This window comes from Battus philenor, unplaced genomic scaffold, assembly GCF_028537555.1.
Source record: "Battus philenor isolate CCGP_79_NKW_IND1 unplaced genomic scaffold, ilBatPhil1.0.hap1 SCAF_7, whole genome shotgun sequence".
In the NCBI taxonomy this organism is placed as follows: Eukaryota; Metazoa; Arthropoda; class Insecta; order Lepidoptera; family Papilionidae; genus Battus; species Battus philenor.
This window is the reverse complement of record NW_027181737.1, coordinates 11,438,372-11,455,420: the sequence shown is the minus strand read 5'-3', so window position 1 is coordinate 11,455,420 and position 17,049 is coordinate 11,438,372. Positions and strand designations below refer to the sequence as shown.

Genomic DNA, 17,049 nt, shown 5'->3' with positions numbered 1-17,049 from the left:
TCTAAAGTATTTAGGACAACAACACCTAAGACATCTCGACGTATCTTCAAAATATAAACTAAATATAAATTGACGTCGAAATATGTACATTTTTGTTAATTTATTTATGATTTCTTTACATAGTAACTTACAATAATATATATTTTACTGACTTTTTTTTAAGGTAAAGTGTAAAGTTAAATATTTCTGGTGACCGATTGGACAATCTGGTCCATGCCTAAGCGATCTAAGAGCTGCCTCCTTCCGATTTACTACAGTACTACTGAAAAATTAATTATTAATGGCAATCGCATTCAATACGAGTGCATAATTTCACGGGGTCATACGTGCGAGTAACTTGACACGTCTAGCGTATAACGTACAAACAAGTGTGCTTTTGAATTGAATTTGCTGCGTATCGAATATTTGAAATATAGGTTTTCCTTATATTATTTCATTTGATTTTTAATGATCTCATTTTTTTAGAACATCGACCTAGCTCACCTTGTTATTACCAAATTATTTATAACGTATTTTTAACACGCCGTTTGCATTTACATATTTATCTCAAATCCTGCATCCAAACTCCATCCACAGTGCTAAGCTACATGAATTATTCCTGTAATTAGGTGGTCGATCCAAGGATTGACAGTGCAAGTTCACGACAAAGACATCTGTCAATCGAAATACGATTAACATTTTAGTGTGACCGTGAAAACCGAAGAGATAATATACTAGTTTTAGCAATATGTTTAGCCGTTCATATTAAGTAGATTACATGCTTTAGTTGATAAGAACATATATATTTGTAATTATTTGCTTTTTGTAAACATTTGGTGGGATTCAAAAAGGTGACTAGACGTTTTCAGTAGTAATAAATCAAATATATGAACTATCTTTGCATATTTCTTCTCATTGTTTTCAGCCGATGGACGCCTACTGCAAGGCATAGATCTCCCTTAAAGATAGGCACAATGACCGATCTTGAGTTGTCCGAAACTAGCTACTTTACCCGACCATAACAATGTCTTCAGTCCACCAAGTGGAAGACTTACTGACGCCGTGTCTACTGGCTTATAATCGCCACTAGAGAATCTTTATGCATATTTATGTAATCTAAATATTATAAATTATAGATATAAACACATTGAGCGCAATTCCTATAAGGTTATATTTAATAAAATAAATAAATTTTGTTGGTCCAGTCATTTTATAAGCCTAAATAATTATCATCGCTGCAGCCTCGGGATGTCCAATGCTGAATATAGGCCTCCCCCATAGATTTCCAATAAGACTGGTTAGAAGCGGCTTGCACCCAGCGTCTACCAACCACCTTTACTATATCGTCTGTCCAGCTTGTATTCGTCCTATGTTACGTCTGCCCGTCCATGGTCACCACTCCAGAAGCTAAATAGCTTTATTATATATGCTAAATTTAATATGCTAAATTTATATATGCTAAATTTAATAAAAATATGTTACTTAAATATGATGCAGCATTTACTATCTATACGTTATGAAATGAAGTAACTCTTTTGTTTTGTACATTAACGTTTGTACATTGCATTTCATATACCAAATGATTCACTATATTCAAGTGTTTTATGTAGCTCCTAAACAGCTCATTCTGTCTTATGTAAACCTGTTTAGTGATATTTATTCGATAAAGCGAGTTGATGGAAGTATTAATAGTAATTAATTATGTTCAAAACATTAAAAATAATATCTTAGACAGTTTGTCTATGCTTTGATGTTTATCGCAGATTTATCGTATTATCACAGAAAGGTGTCCCATAAACGAACATACCATTTCAGGGTAATTGGGCGGGTAGTTGCTAAATCCAGAAGAATAATTTAGAAAATCTTTGTTACGTATAACACAGTCAAGTTCAATGTAGTAATAATTTTAAGTATTTGATTTGACAAGAATTCCTTTTTTTGTTCAAATTCATGCCTTCACAGAATAATTTTTGTTTGTCGTTCATATCGTTTGTTTGTCTGTCGTCACATGAACGAAATAAAAAATAATATGTGAAATATTTGATTTTTGATCACAGTGATAGAAGAAATATCTTAGTATACATAAAATTTAATAACTCTTTAAAATTATTCATCTATATTTCTGGGTAAAGGTCTAGTTCCTGCCCTATAGTCAGATTTAGTTGCTTGCTTGACGTTGATTTATGGGAACATTTGCGTATTTCTATGGATTTAATCATAATTTGTAATGGCAGTCCCTGATAGTATATTTCGTACTCAGGAATACCAGCTTATGGACTCGATGGTGATAATATCCGAACGGGACTAAATAAGAATCTGGGCTTCAGTAAGGAAGACCGTGAAGAAAATATCAGACGAGTGGCAGAGGTGGCCAAGCTTTTTGCTGACAGCGGGGTGGTGTGCCTGTGTAGCTTCGTCTCGCCGTTCGCAGAGGTACAGTCCCAATTATTTGATTTATTTATTTTTATATTTACACTTCATAATACATCAATAGGACATATAAAGAAATCAGATGAAACAGGCAAAAAGTAAGTCTTCAAAACCATTAACTGTCATATGACCATTAGGAAAGTTTTTAACATCATCATCATGACCATTGAAGCCATAATACGTCCATTGCTTTATATGGGTCTGCCACAATAGGTGGAAGCGGCTTGTAAGAAATATTCTTTTATGGCCAACATATTCAAATAAATTCCGACACTTACTCGGCAAAAGGAATATTTCTATGAAGTTTGTGTCTCTGAGTCTTAAGGTTCCAGTGATATCGTGCTAAGTACATATGTGGATATCATAAATATCATACTGTGATAAAAAGTAAGGTGAAATTTGTTTATAAATTGGAAATTAAAATAAATATAATTATTCATCCAAATTTATCCCCCATAGTAATCTTCGTCTGATAAAACGCACTTTTGCTAACGCTTTTTCCAGTCCTCGAAATCGTCAAAAGGCGTCCCCGCATTGGCCTTTTGAGTTTATTAAATAGCCAGAAGTAGCACAGAGCCAAATCAGGCGAATACGATGGTTGTGGAACGATATGAGTCGAGATTAACGCGTTAAAGCATGAAGCCTTTAAGATACAAAACATTCAAAAGGGTTTCGGTTGAGTCGAATGATGTTTCAACTCTTGATAAACAGACGCTTGGCAAATATTATAAAGTCCTACCAACCTAGGAAAACTTACCTGCCTTCCTAATATTTTTGATCACAGTAAAAAATCAGAAACGTGAACGCACATGTAGGATTCGACCAGTTTTATAGTATACGGAACCAGAGCCCGCAAGTTCGGTTCAGATAAAATTCTTAAAAACATTATGCTAATAGTACGAAGATCATACGACTTCTTACCGGACCGCTTTATTGTACTTTAATTCAATTTTTGTATTTACAATTACTTCTGTAATTCGCAAATAATTATTTTTATTTATATCTCGCTTGATTATCTGATTTAATTAGAGATATACACGTAATGTTTCGCGGTCTGTTTGCTATATACAAATTTGATTATTGTTTTTTTTTTATTTTTATTTCTGCGCATAATGTAGTACGAATTTTTTTATGCGCCATTGCATATTTCGTAATTACATTATTAGCAAATTTTCCTGAACAAGCTATACACATTTCATTTTTTATTCTTAATTCAAATCCTTTATCGTAATTTGAAGAGATTGTTGGTATAAGTTATATGAATCTGTTTTTATGGTAACGCTATGAAAATAAAACAGATGTTTTATATTTACTAACTTTAACATGCGTTACATTTTATAAACCTTTGTTTTATTCATATTATTTATAGTGATTACTCGTGTACCTTCTGAGGTGATTGTCAGAAGAGTTAAACTTGATCTTTTGGGGAATAAGACCACAATTATCATAGATACATTAGTTTGAGCAATTCATCCCCGAGTTGTATTATCTCATAAAACGTACGTGCTTCATATAAAACCTTATTTTAGTTTTTTTTATTCCTTTGTGTATAATACACAGTATCAGGACTGGTATATAATTACTAGAATATATTATTTATGTAATATAATAGTACAATGAACTCTGCATACTTGTGTGTCAGAAGGGATAGCGACTGATGAATAAAGTATGCACTTTATCGTAAACGCTCTTAACAAACATTTTGTTTACAATATTTATATTTAGCGATTTTATCAATGCTGTAATACAGGGGAGACCAACTTGCGGGTCGCGAGTTGCATACGGTCCTTTTAAACATTATTTCGTGGCCCTCGATAATTGAATCCGAATTCTCTTTTGATTTTCATGTATTTTTAATTAGTCCTAGTCATATTTTAAATAATGATATCGTGAAATTTAAATACTCATCAGTATTAACTAACGCGCGTGTGAACGAAATATTGCTGTCGCCGATTAGTCAAAAAATCTTAACTGATTAACAAGAGAAATAAATGTGTGCTTAATTCAAATTCAATACAAATATTTTGTACTTTTATTTATATATTTTCGATATTAAATTTGTGCATCTTTAATAGTTTTTTAGCTTTTAAATGTGGCTTGGAAAATTTAAAAAAAAGGCATAGGCTATCGAGGAGCTTGGCCTCCTCTGCTTATAATATATATGTTTAATTCCATGCATGTAACGAGGTTAAGAAGAAAGGCTTTTGTCTTGTAGAACGGAATGGCAAATCTCACGGTCCAGTTCAATACCGTTAGTTTTTGTGAAACTTTCTACTAATGTTAACTTATGTGCAGTAACTATATATATATATATATATATATATAGATTCTAATTCTTTTTAAGTATATTATAATTAAACGATAATGGTAGTACAGCGTGCGAAATTTTTATTCGGACACCCGGTCATTTGCCTCACTGACAGTTTTAGATTCCACGATCTTGAGGAGGCAGAGCGCACGACTACTTTATTCGTTTTAGCGCATAGACGCCCACTGCAAGGGATAGCCCTTCTCCAAAAATATCTATGGGAGGATATACCATAATCGCCACGCTTGGCGATCATAGTGGCTTAGGGGGTTTGCGATCGCAGTGTGGTATTACGTTACGGAAAGGACGCTGCTGGAGGATCCTTTGGAAACTAGTTTATGAGCAGAGAAATTCTATGTAAATAATGCATAAAGTGTGAATTATATAAGAATGTATCTCGGGAATTGAACCTGCGACCTACGATAGCAAATTTCAGTCTTCAAGTGCTAGGCTACCATTGCTAAGCTACTATTTATTATCGTACTATAAGTAATTCCTTAGACTTTACGTTTCCTATTATTGATTATGGATTTCTGGAATAAATATTTTAAATCCCCTAGCAGTTAGGTTACAAGACAAAATTTTTTATCTATGCTCTTTCCGACATAAACATTGTTAAAAACATAAATAACCACCGTTATTGAATAACGTAACCATGGTAGTTTTAATCGCTAGCCCCGCCATGCTCATGGAAATTATTAATTACATCTCATTAGTATGTTGTTTATAAAAATAATGTTAGTTTGAATTCTTTACCTTTGTTATAAGGACGATTTTGTCATAATTAAAATTTACAGCCAAAGCAGAGATTTTACATTTTGGGCTACAAATTGGCTGCAAATTTGTTATACAAAAACATTACTAAATTTTATATTATATTTATAATATATTCATATGTTTTAAATTATGTCATTTTTATGTTAATAATTAGTAGTATATATGACCTGGGTTTACTTTTCTGTCTCACTCATCCACAACCACGGATTTTTTCAATACTAACATGCTTTTAATTGTAGCCAACCCTATAAAATATTGAAAGAATTATATAAATAAGTTTCGTATACTTTCAGGACCGCGAGGTAGCGCGGCGTATCCACACCGACTCGCAGCTGCCATTCTTCGAGGTATTCATAGACACGCCTCTAGAGATATGCGAGCAGCGGGACACTAAAGGCCTCTACAAGAAGGCCAGAGAAGGGCAAATTAAGGTAGGTGAAAGGTCATTCAACTTGTTTATATTTTTATCAGTAATTAAAAATAAACCGATGTTTTGAAGCTACACATGCATATCTTTAATTAATTTTTTTTATAATGTCCTATATAAGTAACAGCTTATTGTGTATTAAAATCAAATATTTTAAGTGTGAAAAGATAATATACTTTTATTTTTGGACAATGTACAATTTGGACAAGTACTGAAAAAATAGCATTTGTTAAAAAAAATTACATATTCAATATTTTTATAAGCAAGTGAAAGGGAGAAAAGATCAGCAGGCATCAACAATAGTAACGATGTGTTTACATAAAGTATTTTTTTTAGGTTTGCAACTCAGTTATGAAATTATTTTGGAATACGATGACGATTCGCAGTTTACGAAAAATGCTCTACCTATCATTATTTCTGGATCTTTCCAAAGTCACTGCCATCGTTGTCGAAGAACACCAAGCTAAACAGGAGTTAAAAAGTTAAATAGAAATATACACTACCAAGGTACCAAGTTTTTGAAATACAAAAACACCTTGGTATTGTTATCTGTTTTTCTATTCGAGTAAAAGTTTTATTAAAATAATAATTCAAAGGAAATAAGTCCCACACATTGCGAGTCTAAAGAATCACTTTCACTTTGAAGAGGAAAGAAATCTAATCATATATTGTAAACATAAATAAGACGGAGTGACTGTTGAAGAGTATATTTATATATTCACACGCCACGCTCGAAACATTCTCGCAACGGGAAATGTGAAAGTTTATTACGTATCCTCTTAGATCGTAACTAACAAGTTATGTAACGCATGGTAAAATTAAATTCCAATTCCAATGGAAATAAATAAGATTTTTTTATTAAGAAACAACTACATAATCTATATTTTACTTAATAGTAAAATAAAAGTTACATACAAAAACTTACACATAAGAACAAAGCTACTGTTCGCGAGAAATTCTAATCGAACAATGTCCCTCTAACACGGGTCAAATAAATAAAGCTAAACTTTAGGTGGGCTGCAAAAATAATTAATGTTCATAGAAAAAAAAATATTTTAACTAGTACATAGTAATAAACACACAAAATTAAATTTAAAACAACCTGATACTTGACTTTTCTGATCCAATACAATATTTCCTTTTTTAAAAAATTTATTAAAAAGGAAAATTTATGGTTCGAGTCTACTTTCAAAATGTAGCCAACGGATATATTGACAGGGACGTAAATAAGTTAATCTCGAGTTGCATGCGGCCCACGGCCTAAGAGTTTAACACCCCTGAAGTCACGATAGAATACCTCTCAATCAGCGAGTAATTTTAGATGGGTTGTTTTCCAATAGTCACTCCGAACAAACATTATTATACAGGATGATTGGTTACAGATGTAAAAGCTTTAAAGTGGTGAATGTATTGTATAAATTTACCAGCAAATGTCAAGTCATCCTGAATAATTGTTCACTCTGAAATATTTAATGGAATCAGGCGTTACCTTGTGGAAGTCCGTCCTAAGTAAGAAAAGGACTAATATTTAGCCACTTCCGCACATGCAGTGGTAGTCGTGCAACAAAGTGCATCGCCCGCCAGCCCGCTGATAAATGCGTTTGCGGCAAATAATGCGAATTACACAACTGCCACCGTTAATTCACTCAACACGTGTTTCACCCCTCCACGGGGCATCTTCAGGAGTTATGTTACACCGATTAGTGCCAAACACAGAGAGAAAGAGAGAACACCCTGAAATTTAGTACATTAATTTATTTTTTTGTACTGGAATGCGACAGGGCAATAACTTTAGTCTGCAGGAACAGATAATAATCAAGAAATAATTTTAATATGTAGTAATTCCAATTTTGTAAATGCTTTTTCTTACTTCATTATCATTATATTATTTATTATTTCTGAAAATTTTTATAGGGTGTACAGTACATTAAGTGAGATCAAATGTGCTATTCACCTTTATATAGCTTTTACTTTTTACCACTCTATACCTCTGTGTACCATGATACCTCATTATCTACCAAGCGAAGCGATTATGGTATCCCCCCCCCTCCAAATATCTTCAGGGAGGCTTATGCCTTGCAGCGGGCTTTTATGGACTGAAACTGCATAAAAGTCCACGGAGTCCGCATGGATTGACTGGGGGTGCCAGGAAGAGTACACCACGACTCAGGCTATCATTTGAATATTAGCTTTATGCATTTTGATTAAGCATTTTAACTATAATTAACATGCTCCTCACGTGATGTGGTACTCTGTCAAGCTTTGATGAATTATTTCACGGCTTTTACTCTAGATGTGTTTCAACGACAATTCACTTTGAGAATGATTAACAATCATTATCATCATTTCAGTCGTGGGAAGAACCAGTTGAAAGCCTGCATAACGCTAAATATCCAAAAGTGGAAAAAAATAGAAATGAAACGTATAATTGCCGATTTTTTTAGAAACTCACGGAGGCTTCAAACAGCTCTTATGTCATTTATTTTGTCTAATACGTTAACAAAGCATAATACTAATAAGTATATTTATGTAAAACTGAACACGCATTATATCATTATTGTCTTGATAGTAAAGTGTCTAAACATTTTTTGAAAATGAATATAAAAAACAATCAAGTAACTATCGTGTTTCCATTGCTCCAGGGTTTTACCGGTATCACTCAGGAATATGAACGGCCCGAAGCTCCGGAGTTGGTGATCCAAACAGTGGGTCAGACAATCGAAGAATCAACTATGGAGGTCATTGCACTGCTTGAGTCACAGGTAATTTTTACTTTTGAATTGTATTATTTTTTATAGTTATGTTTACATTATCATGTATCTACTGATTGTTCATAAGACTTCTCACAAAAAAGTATACAGGCTACATTGCAGATTAGTGGGTGTTAAATTTCTTCACTTTTTTTTATTCCTCAGATATCTTTACGATACTTTATTTGATTTATTAATATTATTTTTTATTTATTCAATTTATTTTCCACATAGGATGGACCACTAGTGCCTTAAAAGGAATACGAGAATAGCCCAATTTGATTGAAACTAGAATCATATTGAGTTTCCCCACCTTCTAATACATCCTTGAACTTAAAGATTCAATGCTTCTATAAAGTTCCCAAATGCGCTCTGATAGGAGATAAGCCAACAATAAAATCAGAGCCAGACACGTGTCTGGCCCAAATTTAGATGTACGGGAGTGTGTAGTAATGCAGTATTAAAATATTTTTGTTCCAGGGCATCATACCTCGTTACGAGACAAAGAGCCAAGGCGTTGAAGAGTTGTTTATCTATGGCAACCGGCTCAGCAGTGCTATCGAGGAAGCCGCAACACTGCCGCAGATACAGATTACAAACCTTGATCTACAGTGGGTTCAAGTAAGGCTGAGAATATTATTCTTCTTCTTTCTACTCGAAAGGACGCTCATTGTAAGACATCAGCTTCTCCCAAAGATCGTCACGATGACTTTCCGTAAACTTAACTATGTTGTTGCTCCACATAGTGTAAGGTCCATCTAAGCCGTGACTACCGGCTCTTGTTTGCAAATCGAGAACCTTCCACTTCAGACTAGCAATTTTCAAACTATGACAGTAGTATCCTCCCTCATTAATGTTATCTGTATCATATTGTTAGTGATTATTTGGAGTGACTATTTGAAAACAATCCTTCCAAAACTACCCACTGGGTGGTAGAAGGTGCCGATTTCGACTTTGTTATTAAAAGCAAGCCACTTTTTTATACTTATAAATTATCCTGTATAGAAATAAACAAATAATATTTATTCTTCACATTTACAAGGAACACCTTTGTAACCAGTCAATTATCAATAACCCCCTACATACCAATATTTGTAATTGGATATTTAATTGAAGTTAGTATTTCTATATAAATTTAGCCAAGGTCCTTGTAGCATATTTGATTATGTTACAGGTACTGTCTGAGGGATGGGCGTATCCATTGAAAGGATTTATGCGTGAAACTGAATATTTACAAGTAAGTCTCCACTTTTAATAAATCAACTGTATAATTCAAGGACATTTCTAATACGTTTTTTCTTGCCAGGCTCTTCATTCAAACTGCCTGACTCTACCGGACGGTTCTTTAGTAAACCAGTCGGTGCCAGTGGTGTTGCCAGTGGAAGAAAACGTGAAGGAGCAACTCTCAGGTGCAACAGCTATATCGTTGGTGCACAACGGTCGCAGTGTTGCCATCCTCCGTTCACCCGAATTTTACCCTCATAGGAAACAAGAGAGATGCTCGCGTCAATACGGAATTTATCATACCGGACATCCTTATATTAAGGTAACACAGGATATTCAATTTCAAAATGTGTTATTTTTTTGGTTTTTTATATTTAAGTGTATACACAGGTTTACACTGAAAATGTAGTCTGCAAATAAAAGATCTTTAAGGAAAAAAAAGATTAGAAAGATTTTAAGTGTGTATATCACTGTATAAAAATTTGTTATCGTTGAAAACATACCCATAACAGAAACATTTTTATTAACTTCTTGCTTTTCATCTTATTTCTATGCCCAAAGATAAAAATTTCTTTATTTTTGGCGGAAAAAAATCCATTGAAATGATACGAGTTTTAACTTTTGGTAATAAAAACTCCATAAAAAACACTTCTGGATATAATCGCCTACCCCGTAATTTCCAATAAGACCGGACGAAGTTCACAGATGCAGCTTTTAAATATATTTTTTGCTTTTAAATTCATTAACATACATGTTTGCATCGATTCTAATATAATCGATATTTCAATGTAGGATGTTTTTTGAATGTTTTGTGAGATAAAAGTATATAAAAAGAAAATTATACAAAGAACTTACAGATCCTGTTATTCATATTGTTAAAACAAAATTCAGATGATCGAAGAATCTGGCGACTGGCTGGTCGGTGGTAATCTGGAAGTGTTTGAACGTATTCGTTGGAACGACGGTCTGGACTCTTACCGCCTCACGCCAAACGAGCTTCGCCAGAAGTTCCGTGAACTCAAAGCTGACGCTGTCTTCGCTTTCCAGGTACATCATCCTATTTTGTCAAATCTAAAATACACTATCATAAAAAATAAAAATTATGACCAGTTGACGTTCTAACATGGATATTATTTTTTTTCTGGTAACTACAAATGGAATTTCTTTAAATATTCATTTACTTTAACACGTTAGCTGCCACTCCGGTCACCGGTGCCCGGACCCCTACCTACATCTACGCGCCATTACGGTCACCGGTGACCTCAAGGCAAACCTGTTTTTGGAACCAATTTGTACGCCGGAGGATGCGTTTTTGATACATTTTCTGTACTGAAGTGGCCGGAGTGGCGCTGTAGAATACTTCTTTGGCGTGGTTCCTGCTTACCTACGTTTTTCGATTTTTTTTCTTAAATTATAAACATAACAGTTTGTGATAAGTGAAGAGCAAGTTGTTTGTGCTCTTTGTTTGTATTTTTAATCAAATTTAGCATAGGAATAGCCTTAGCTTGGATTAAGAATAACATAATAGAAATATGCTATTTCAATCTCAAATGTTCTACACCTACATATATGAGAATCATAAGGGTTCAAAAAGTTTGTTGAAGGAAAAATAAAACAACTTTAGTATAAAAATCACAGCGCAATAATTATTCAAAAGTATCAATCAAAAATAACATTAACATGTCTAATCAAAAACTTAAAAAAAAAACGATGAGATTGATTGAAACACGCCAAACAAAAATATGATTCGTTTGGGCATTCTTTGCAGTATGTTTGTAGCATACTGAACAGAAACGTCTTGTGTTTCTAACATTGCCCTCTCGCTTTTTCAACTGGTGCTTCAGTCGTTTTGGTCTTTCAGTATTTTCGGGTTTTTCACTATCTATTCCTGAATCTACCAGGTACTCTATTAACTGCCTTCTATACTCTACTATACTTTCTCTAACTTTTTTATTTTCAGTGTACATAATCCATCCATTTACAACAGCTGTATTTAAAATAACTTCGATTCCTAATTTTTTATAATTTAACTGTTTTTCTTAATGGCGACGAATATGCAGCCGGAAGAGGGTGACCGGAGTTGCGGTCACTCCGGCGCCTTCGTAACGTTTTTACATATTTTCGCTTCACAGCGCCACGTAGGTCACCGGTGACCTCGTCAGGTTTTTTGAAAATATTTTGAAAACTATCGAACCGATTTCACTTTAAGTTAGATATATTTTCATATCTTAACATTCCACACCAAATATCATTAAAAAGTTTTTCTAAAAAAAAATATATTTCTTCTATGGCAGCTAACGTGTTAAGAGTCCTTATCACATTGATCGAAAACCCGAGAAATTCTTAAAGAACAATTTAAACGGTCACCTGTAACCTTATTAACTATATTTCATATGAATAAATAAAATTGAAGTGCCTGTTATATTGATATTAAAATAACCGCTTTTTATTACATGTGTATGAATATATATTAAATATGGTACATATAGCAAAGTTACATTTTTTAAATTTAAGGAATAACCTAGGCAATATTCATTCTCAAAAAAATCTTAATGAAAAAAAAAAACTAAAGGATTTGTTTGTTAAGTTCGAAAATGCGGGTACAGCTAGTACAGTATATAAATTAAAAAATCCTTTGGATATAATAAATCATTTGGATTTTTAGCAATGGAATATTTTAGCATTAAATTTTATTTAAGATGTCTGTTGATTTTTACCGGAAATTTAACTCATTGTCTCAGCCACAGAATTTAACCGCTAGGCGACGGCTATTTCAAACTAGATAGTTAATTCACATTTTCATATAATATATCAATAACGTTTTTATATGTAAACAGCTGCGCAACCCTATCCACAATGGACATGCGCTGCTAATGCAAGACACCCACCGTCAGCTCGTGGAGAGGGGATTCAAGAAGCCAGTTCTTTTACTACACCCACTCGGTGAGACGCCTTAACATTAATTCCTTTAAAACAGTTTAAATATTATTTACTTAGATAAAAATTTTTTGCAAATAATTTATGCAAATTGTAATATTTTTTCATACACAAAGCTTATTTATTTCATATTTATAAATTATAGTTAATAGATGGTCATAAAGGAATGTCACTGTACATTTTAGATTAGATTTATTAACTTGTAACATAGATGTGATGGCCAAGAATTTGGTATAAAAATCCATTGTTAAGCAATTAAAAAGCGAAGGTAATAACAATCTTGTGATTTCCTATTTAAGATACACAGGTTGATATTGTTATGTAAAGGTGTACAATATTTTTCCAATCACTCTGAAATATGTTTATTTAAATTGATTTTTTACATTTAAATCCAACAGGCCAATAACTTTTGACAGTACAAAGTCTGTAATGCAATAATTATAATTTTGAAAACGTTTTATTTGCTTATGCTTTTTACTATTACATTATTAATTAATTCTAAGACTTATTTTTTGTATATATGTATCACACAAATATATGTATATATATATATATATATACATATATATATATGTATATATGTATATATATATACATATATATATATACATAATAATAAAATAAAATATAAATATAATATGTCGTTATATATATATATATATATATATATATATATATAACGACAAATGAGCTATACATTCACACCTTTAAAGCATTTTTGATTATAAGAAATCCTCCTGTAGATGGTTCATCAAATAAACCAACTAATTCACTAGTTACGGACCTGTTCATATTGATACACATACTTCCACGGTTTCGGCTGCAAAATTTGTTATAGTACTATATAGAAAGAGTTTATTTAATAATAATAGATAATTTAAAAAGAATTAGTATGTAAGTGAGTAGATAGATATAAATGAAAATATTCTATCAGGTGGATGGACAAAGGACGACGATGTACCGTTGGAAGTAAGAATCAATCAGCATAAAGCAGTGCTGAGCGAGGGTGTACTGGACCCGGAGACGACCGTCCTAGCGATATTCCCTTCACCCATGATGTATGCTGGACCGACGGAGGTAATGACAATGTACATACAATGTGTCCCAGTAATCAATGTTAGGCCGAAATTTGGTCGAAGTTAATAATTTTAACACCATTATCGGCATTTCCGATTCGTACTGAAATATATGTATATATTCAATTAATATTATATGAAAAAGAAGGTAATTTTGAATGAAGGAGCAAAATTTATTTCCAAGTTTATCTTAAGAGTCTTTTTGTTTCGTTAACAGTTATGATTATAATTCAAACAAGGAGAAGTTATATTTTTTTAACTTTTATAATTACATAACGCACTGTAAAAAAATATTAATTTTACAATATTATAATCGTGGAAATCGAATTTAAATTTTAAAATAGATTAAGTTGACTATCATCTTGTATATTTATGGAACTAAGAGTTCAAAAAATATAAACAGTGCTGCAATTTTTTTTTATAGTGAGGAATTAAAAAAGATGTTCACGGTAACACTTGGATGTTAAATATGCCATAGCAATGCATTACAATTAATGTATCATTAAAATCATCATCAATTTTGAGGTATGTAAAGAATTTTCTAAGGACATATATAAATGTTACAGGTGCAATGGCATGCGAAGTGTCGTATGAACGCTGGTGCCAACCATTACATAGTAGGCCGCGATCCGGCCGGCATGCCCCACCCCGACGGCAAAGGGGACCTATACGACCCCCGCCACGGTGCCATGGTACTTAAGATGGCACCTGGACTCAATGAACTAGAGGTTGGTATTGTTACAATAAAAAAGCTCCGAAACATCTTCTCGTCTAAAACACCGCGATGCTTGAAGACGAGGGTCTTTGACCAATAAGTGTTGGCATGCAGTGATGGCATATGGATCTGAGACGTGTTTACGATGGGTCTCATAAGAAAAAGTTATGAGATCCGCAGAAGAACCAGGGTCACCAACATGGCTCAAAGAATTGGTCATCTGGAGTGGTAGTGGGTGGGGCGCATTCCTTGTGCAACTGATGGCCCTTGGTGCTGAAAGGTTCTCGAATGCCGACTACGCAGCCTGTAGACGCGGCGTGGGTAGACTCCACACTAGATGGCCTGGTAACGTAGTTAAGGTCGTGGGAAGTCGCTGGATGCTGCAAGACCGATCATCGTGGCAATGTGGAAGGCCCGTGACTTGTAGGCGTGTGACGTCTATCGCCCATAGGGCAGGAGTAAAACGTCGAAAAAATTTTTTGAGTTTTTGTGGTCCTAATGCATCTGGATAAGTCTAATCCAGAGAACCTGGTCTGAATTGGTTTTTATAAATAATACTCAGGAGAAACTGTTTTTACATTATATTAACGATAAGTTAAGATTTAATTTGATTAATCATCATCGAGGATTAGACAGAATAAATAAAAATGTAGTTTATAAATGCTATTAAAATATTTAAAATATAATATCTATCTTTACTTATAAAATAAATAACATTAAGCTATTTTACTTATTTTTGTTATAGAAAATCTGTTTCCTTAATTGAAATTACTTAATTGACTATATTAGTTACAACTTACCTATTATAGAATCCACTTTGTTCTAATAATATTTGATTGATTATTGTTTTTATTATTTTTCATTTTAATTATAGTATGTAATTATTTCAGATCATTCCATTCCGAGTAGCAGCGTACGATACGTCTGTGGGCAAGATGGCGTTCTTCGACCCAACTAGGAAAGAGGACTTTGATTTCATATCAGGCACCAGAATGCGAGGTAATAAAACAAAAACATTTTATTAAGTAGTATTAAGTGAAAAATCTTTTCACTTTTATTTTTTCTACCGGCCCTAATGGAAATCTCTGAAGGAGGCCAGTTCACAGCTGAAATAATAAATTAATATACGATTACTTTCTCACAGGACTGGCTAAAGCCGGCAAGGAGCCGCCAAAAGGATTTATGGCACCTTCTGCATGGAAGATACTTTCGGAGTACTACCAATCATTGAAATCCAAAATGGATACGAACTAATCCTTAAAAAATCTTTAAATTATTTCCTTTCGGAATAAAATAATGTACATTATTACTAATTCAGTAATAACAATTTATGAAGTGTTTAAATTTAAATAACATTATATTTGACAGTTAAATTGCACAAACATGTTTTATAGGTTATTAAAAGTTTATGATTTTATGAATTAAAATTATCTTACATATCAAAGAATAAGTATGAATTAAAATATTGTTTAATAAACATTAGCCGCAGATTGATTATTTGCTATATTTTTCTCGTTTCTCTACAAATATATTTTATGAAGTGCAACACAGAAAATCATTATTTAATGTTTTAATATGAACAATGTGTCATAATTAAATATTCAAATATTACAATATCACACATGGATTGAAACATAAATAATTTTTTACTTATTTGACCTATTTGACAATGTATTATAACAATGTTATTAGCGTTTTTAATCGAAAATGGTGCAATAAAAAATATTATTTAATATTTAACATTCCTTGATGTTTTTATTGTAAGATTACATGTAAATATGTGAAACACATTCCGATTTGCATTGTATAACATTTTATAATTTTAAATTACAATAATTATTTTTTGTACTATACACGTTGCATTCATGATGTACGCATGTTAATGTTTAAGAGATTTATTAAATTAATTGTTGTAATTAACTCAAAATCATGATGGTGCTTATAAAGGTAATGGTTTTATTTATTGTACCTAAAAATAATAATACAAATGTGTAATTCGAGTTTTTATTTACCTTTACCTTGAATTTCCTTTGGCGATTAAACCATGAAGCTTCTAGAAACTATTTTAACAGAATAGTTCTACAACTAAGAAAGATCTTTTGATGTAACTGCATTTTATTTAAAATTCCTAAATTTTATTAATGATTTCATTCATTACAAATACATTTGAAATGATATAAAAACCCTGTTACATTATTAATGATTTACATAATAGTATAAAAAAATTAGAATTAATTTCCTATTTATTAGAATCAACAAGTCTGTGTTCGTCGGACAAAGATCGTCGTTTCAGGCCATAGACACCTACTACAAGGCTTTTCCCATAGATATATTTGGGATATGGTGATACCACTATGGCCACGCTTAGGCGGGTTGGCGATTGAAATGTGGTATTGACACGCAGAGGACGCTGCGGCCCATCCCCA

At 32.7% G+C, this 17,049-nt stretch overlaps 1 protein-coding gene across 1 annotated transcript in view; it reads left to right on the top strand.

The window, feature by feature from the left end:
- Papss (PAPS synthetase) overlaps positions 1-16,393 on the top strand; it is a 28,415-nt gene extending 12,022 nt beyond the window's left edge. Inside the window, exons 3-14 of the mRNA XM_068774779.1 lie at positions 2,240-2,412; positions 5,788-5,925; positions 8,564-8,683; positions 9,152-9,292; positions 9,846-9,908; positions 9,978-10,217; positions 10,787-10,942; positions 12,733-12,838; positions 13,767-13,909; positions 14,475-14,636; positions 15,514-15,622; positions 15,768-16,393. Of these exons, the coding sequence (XP_068630880.1) occupies positions 2,240-2,412; positions 5,788-5,925; positions 8,564-8,683; positions 9,152-9,292; positions 9,846-9,908; positions 9,978-10,217; positions 10,787-10,942; positions 12,733-12,838; positions 13,767-13,909; positions 14,475-14,636; positions 15,514-15,622; positions 15,768-15,877 (1,661 nt within the window). The 3' untranslated portion in view covers positions 15,878-16,393. The remainder of the gene's footprint in view (positions 1-2,239; positions 2,413-5,787; positions 5,926-8,563; positions 8,684-9,151; positions 9,293-9,845; positions 9,909-9,977; positions 10,218-10,786; positions 10,943-12,732; positions 12,839-13,766; positions 13,910-14,474; positions 14,637-15,513; positions 15,623-15,767) is intronic.
- The last annotated feature ends 656 nt before the right edge of the window (positions 16,394-17,049 follow it).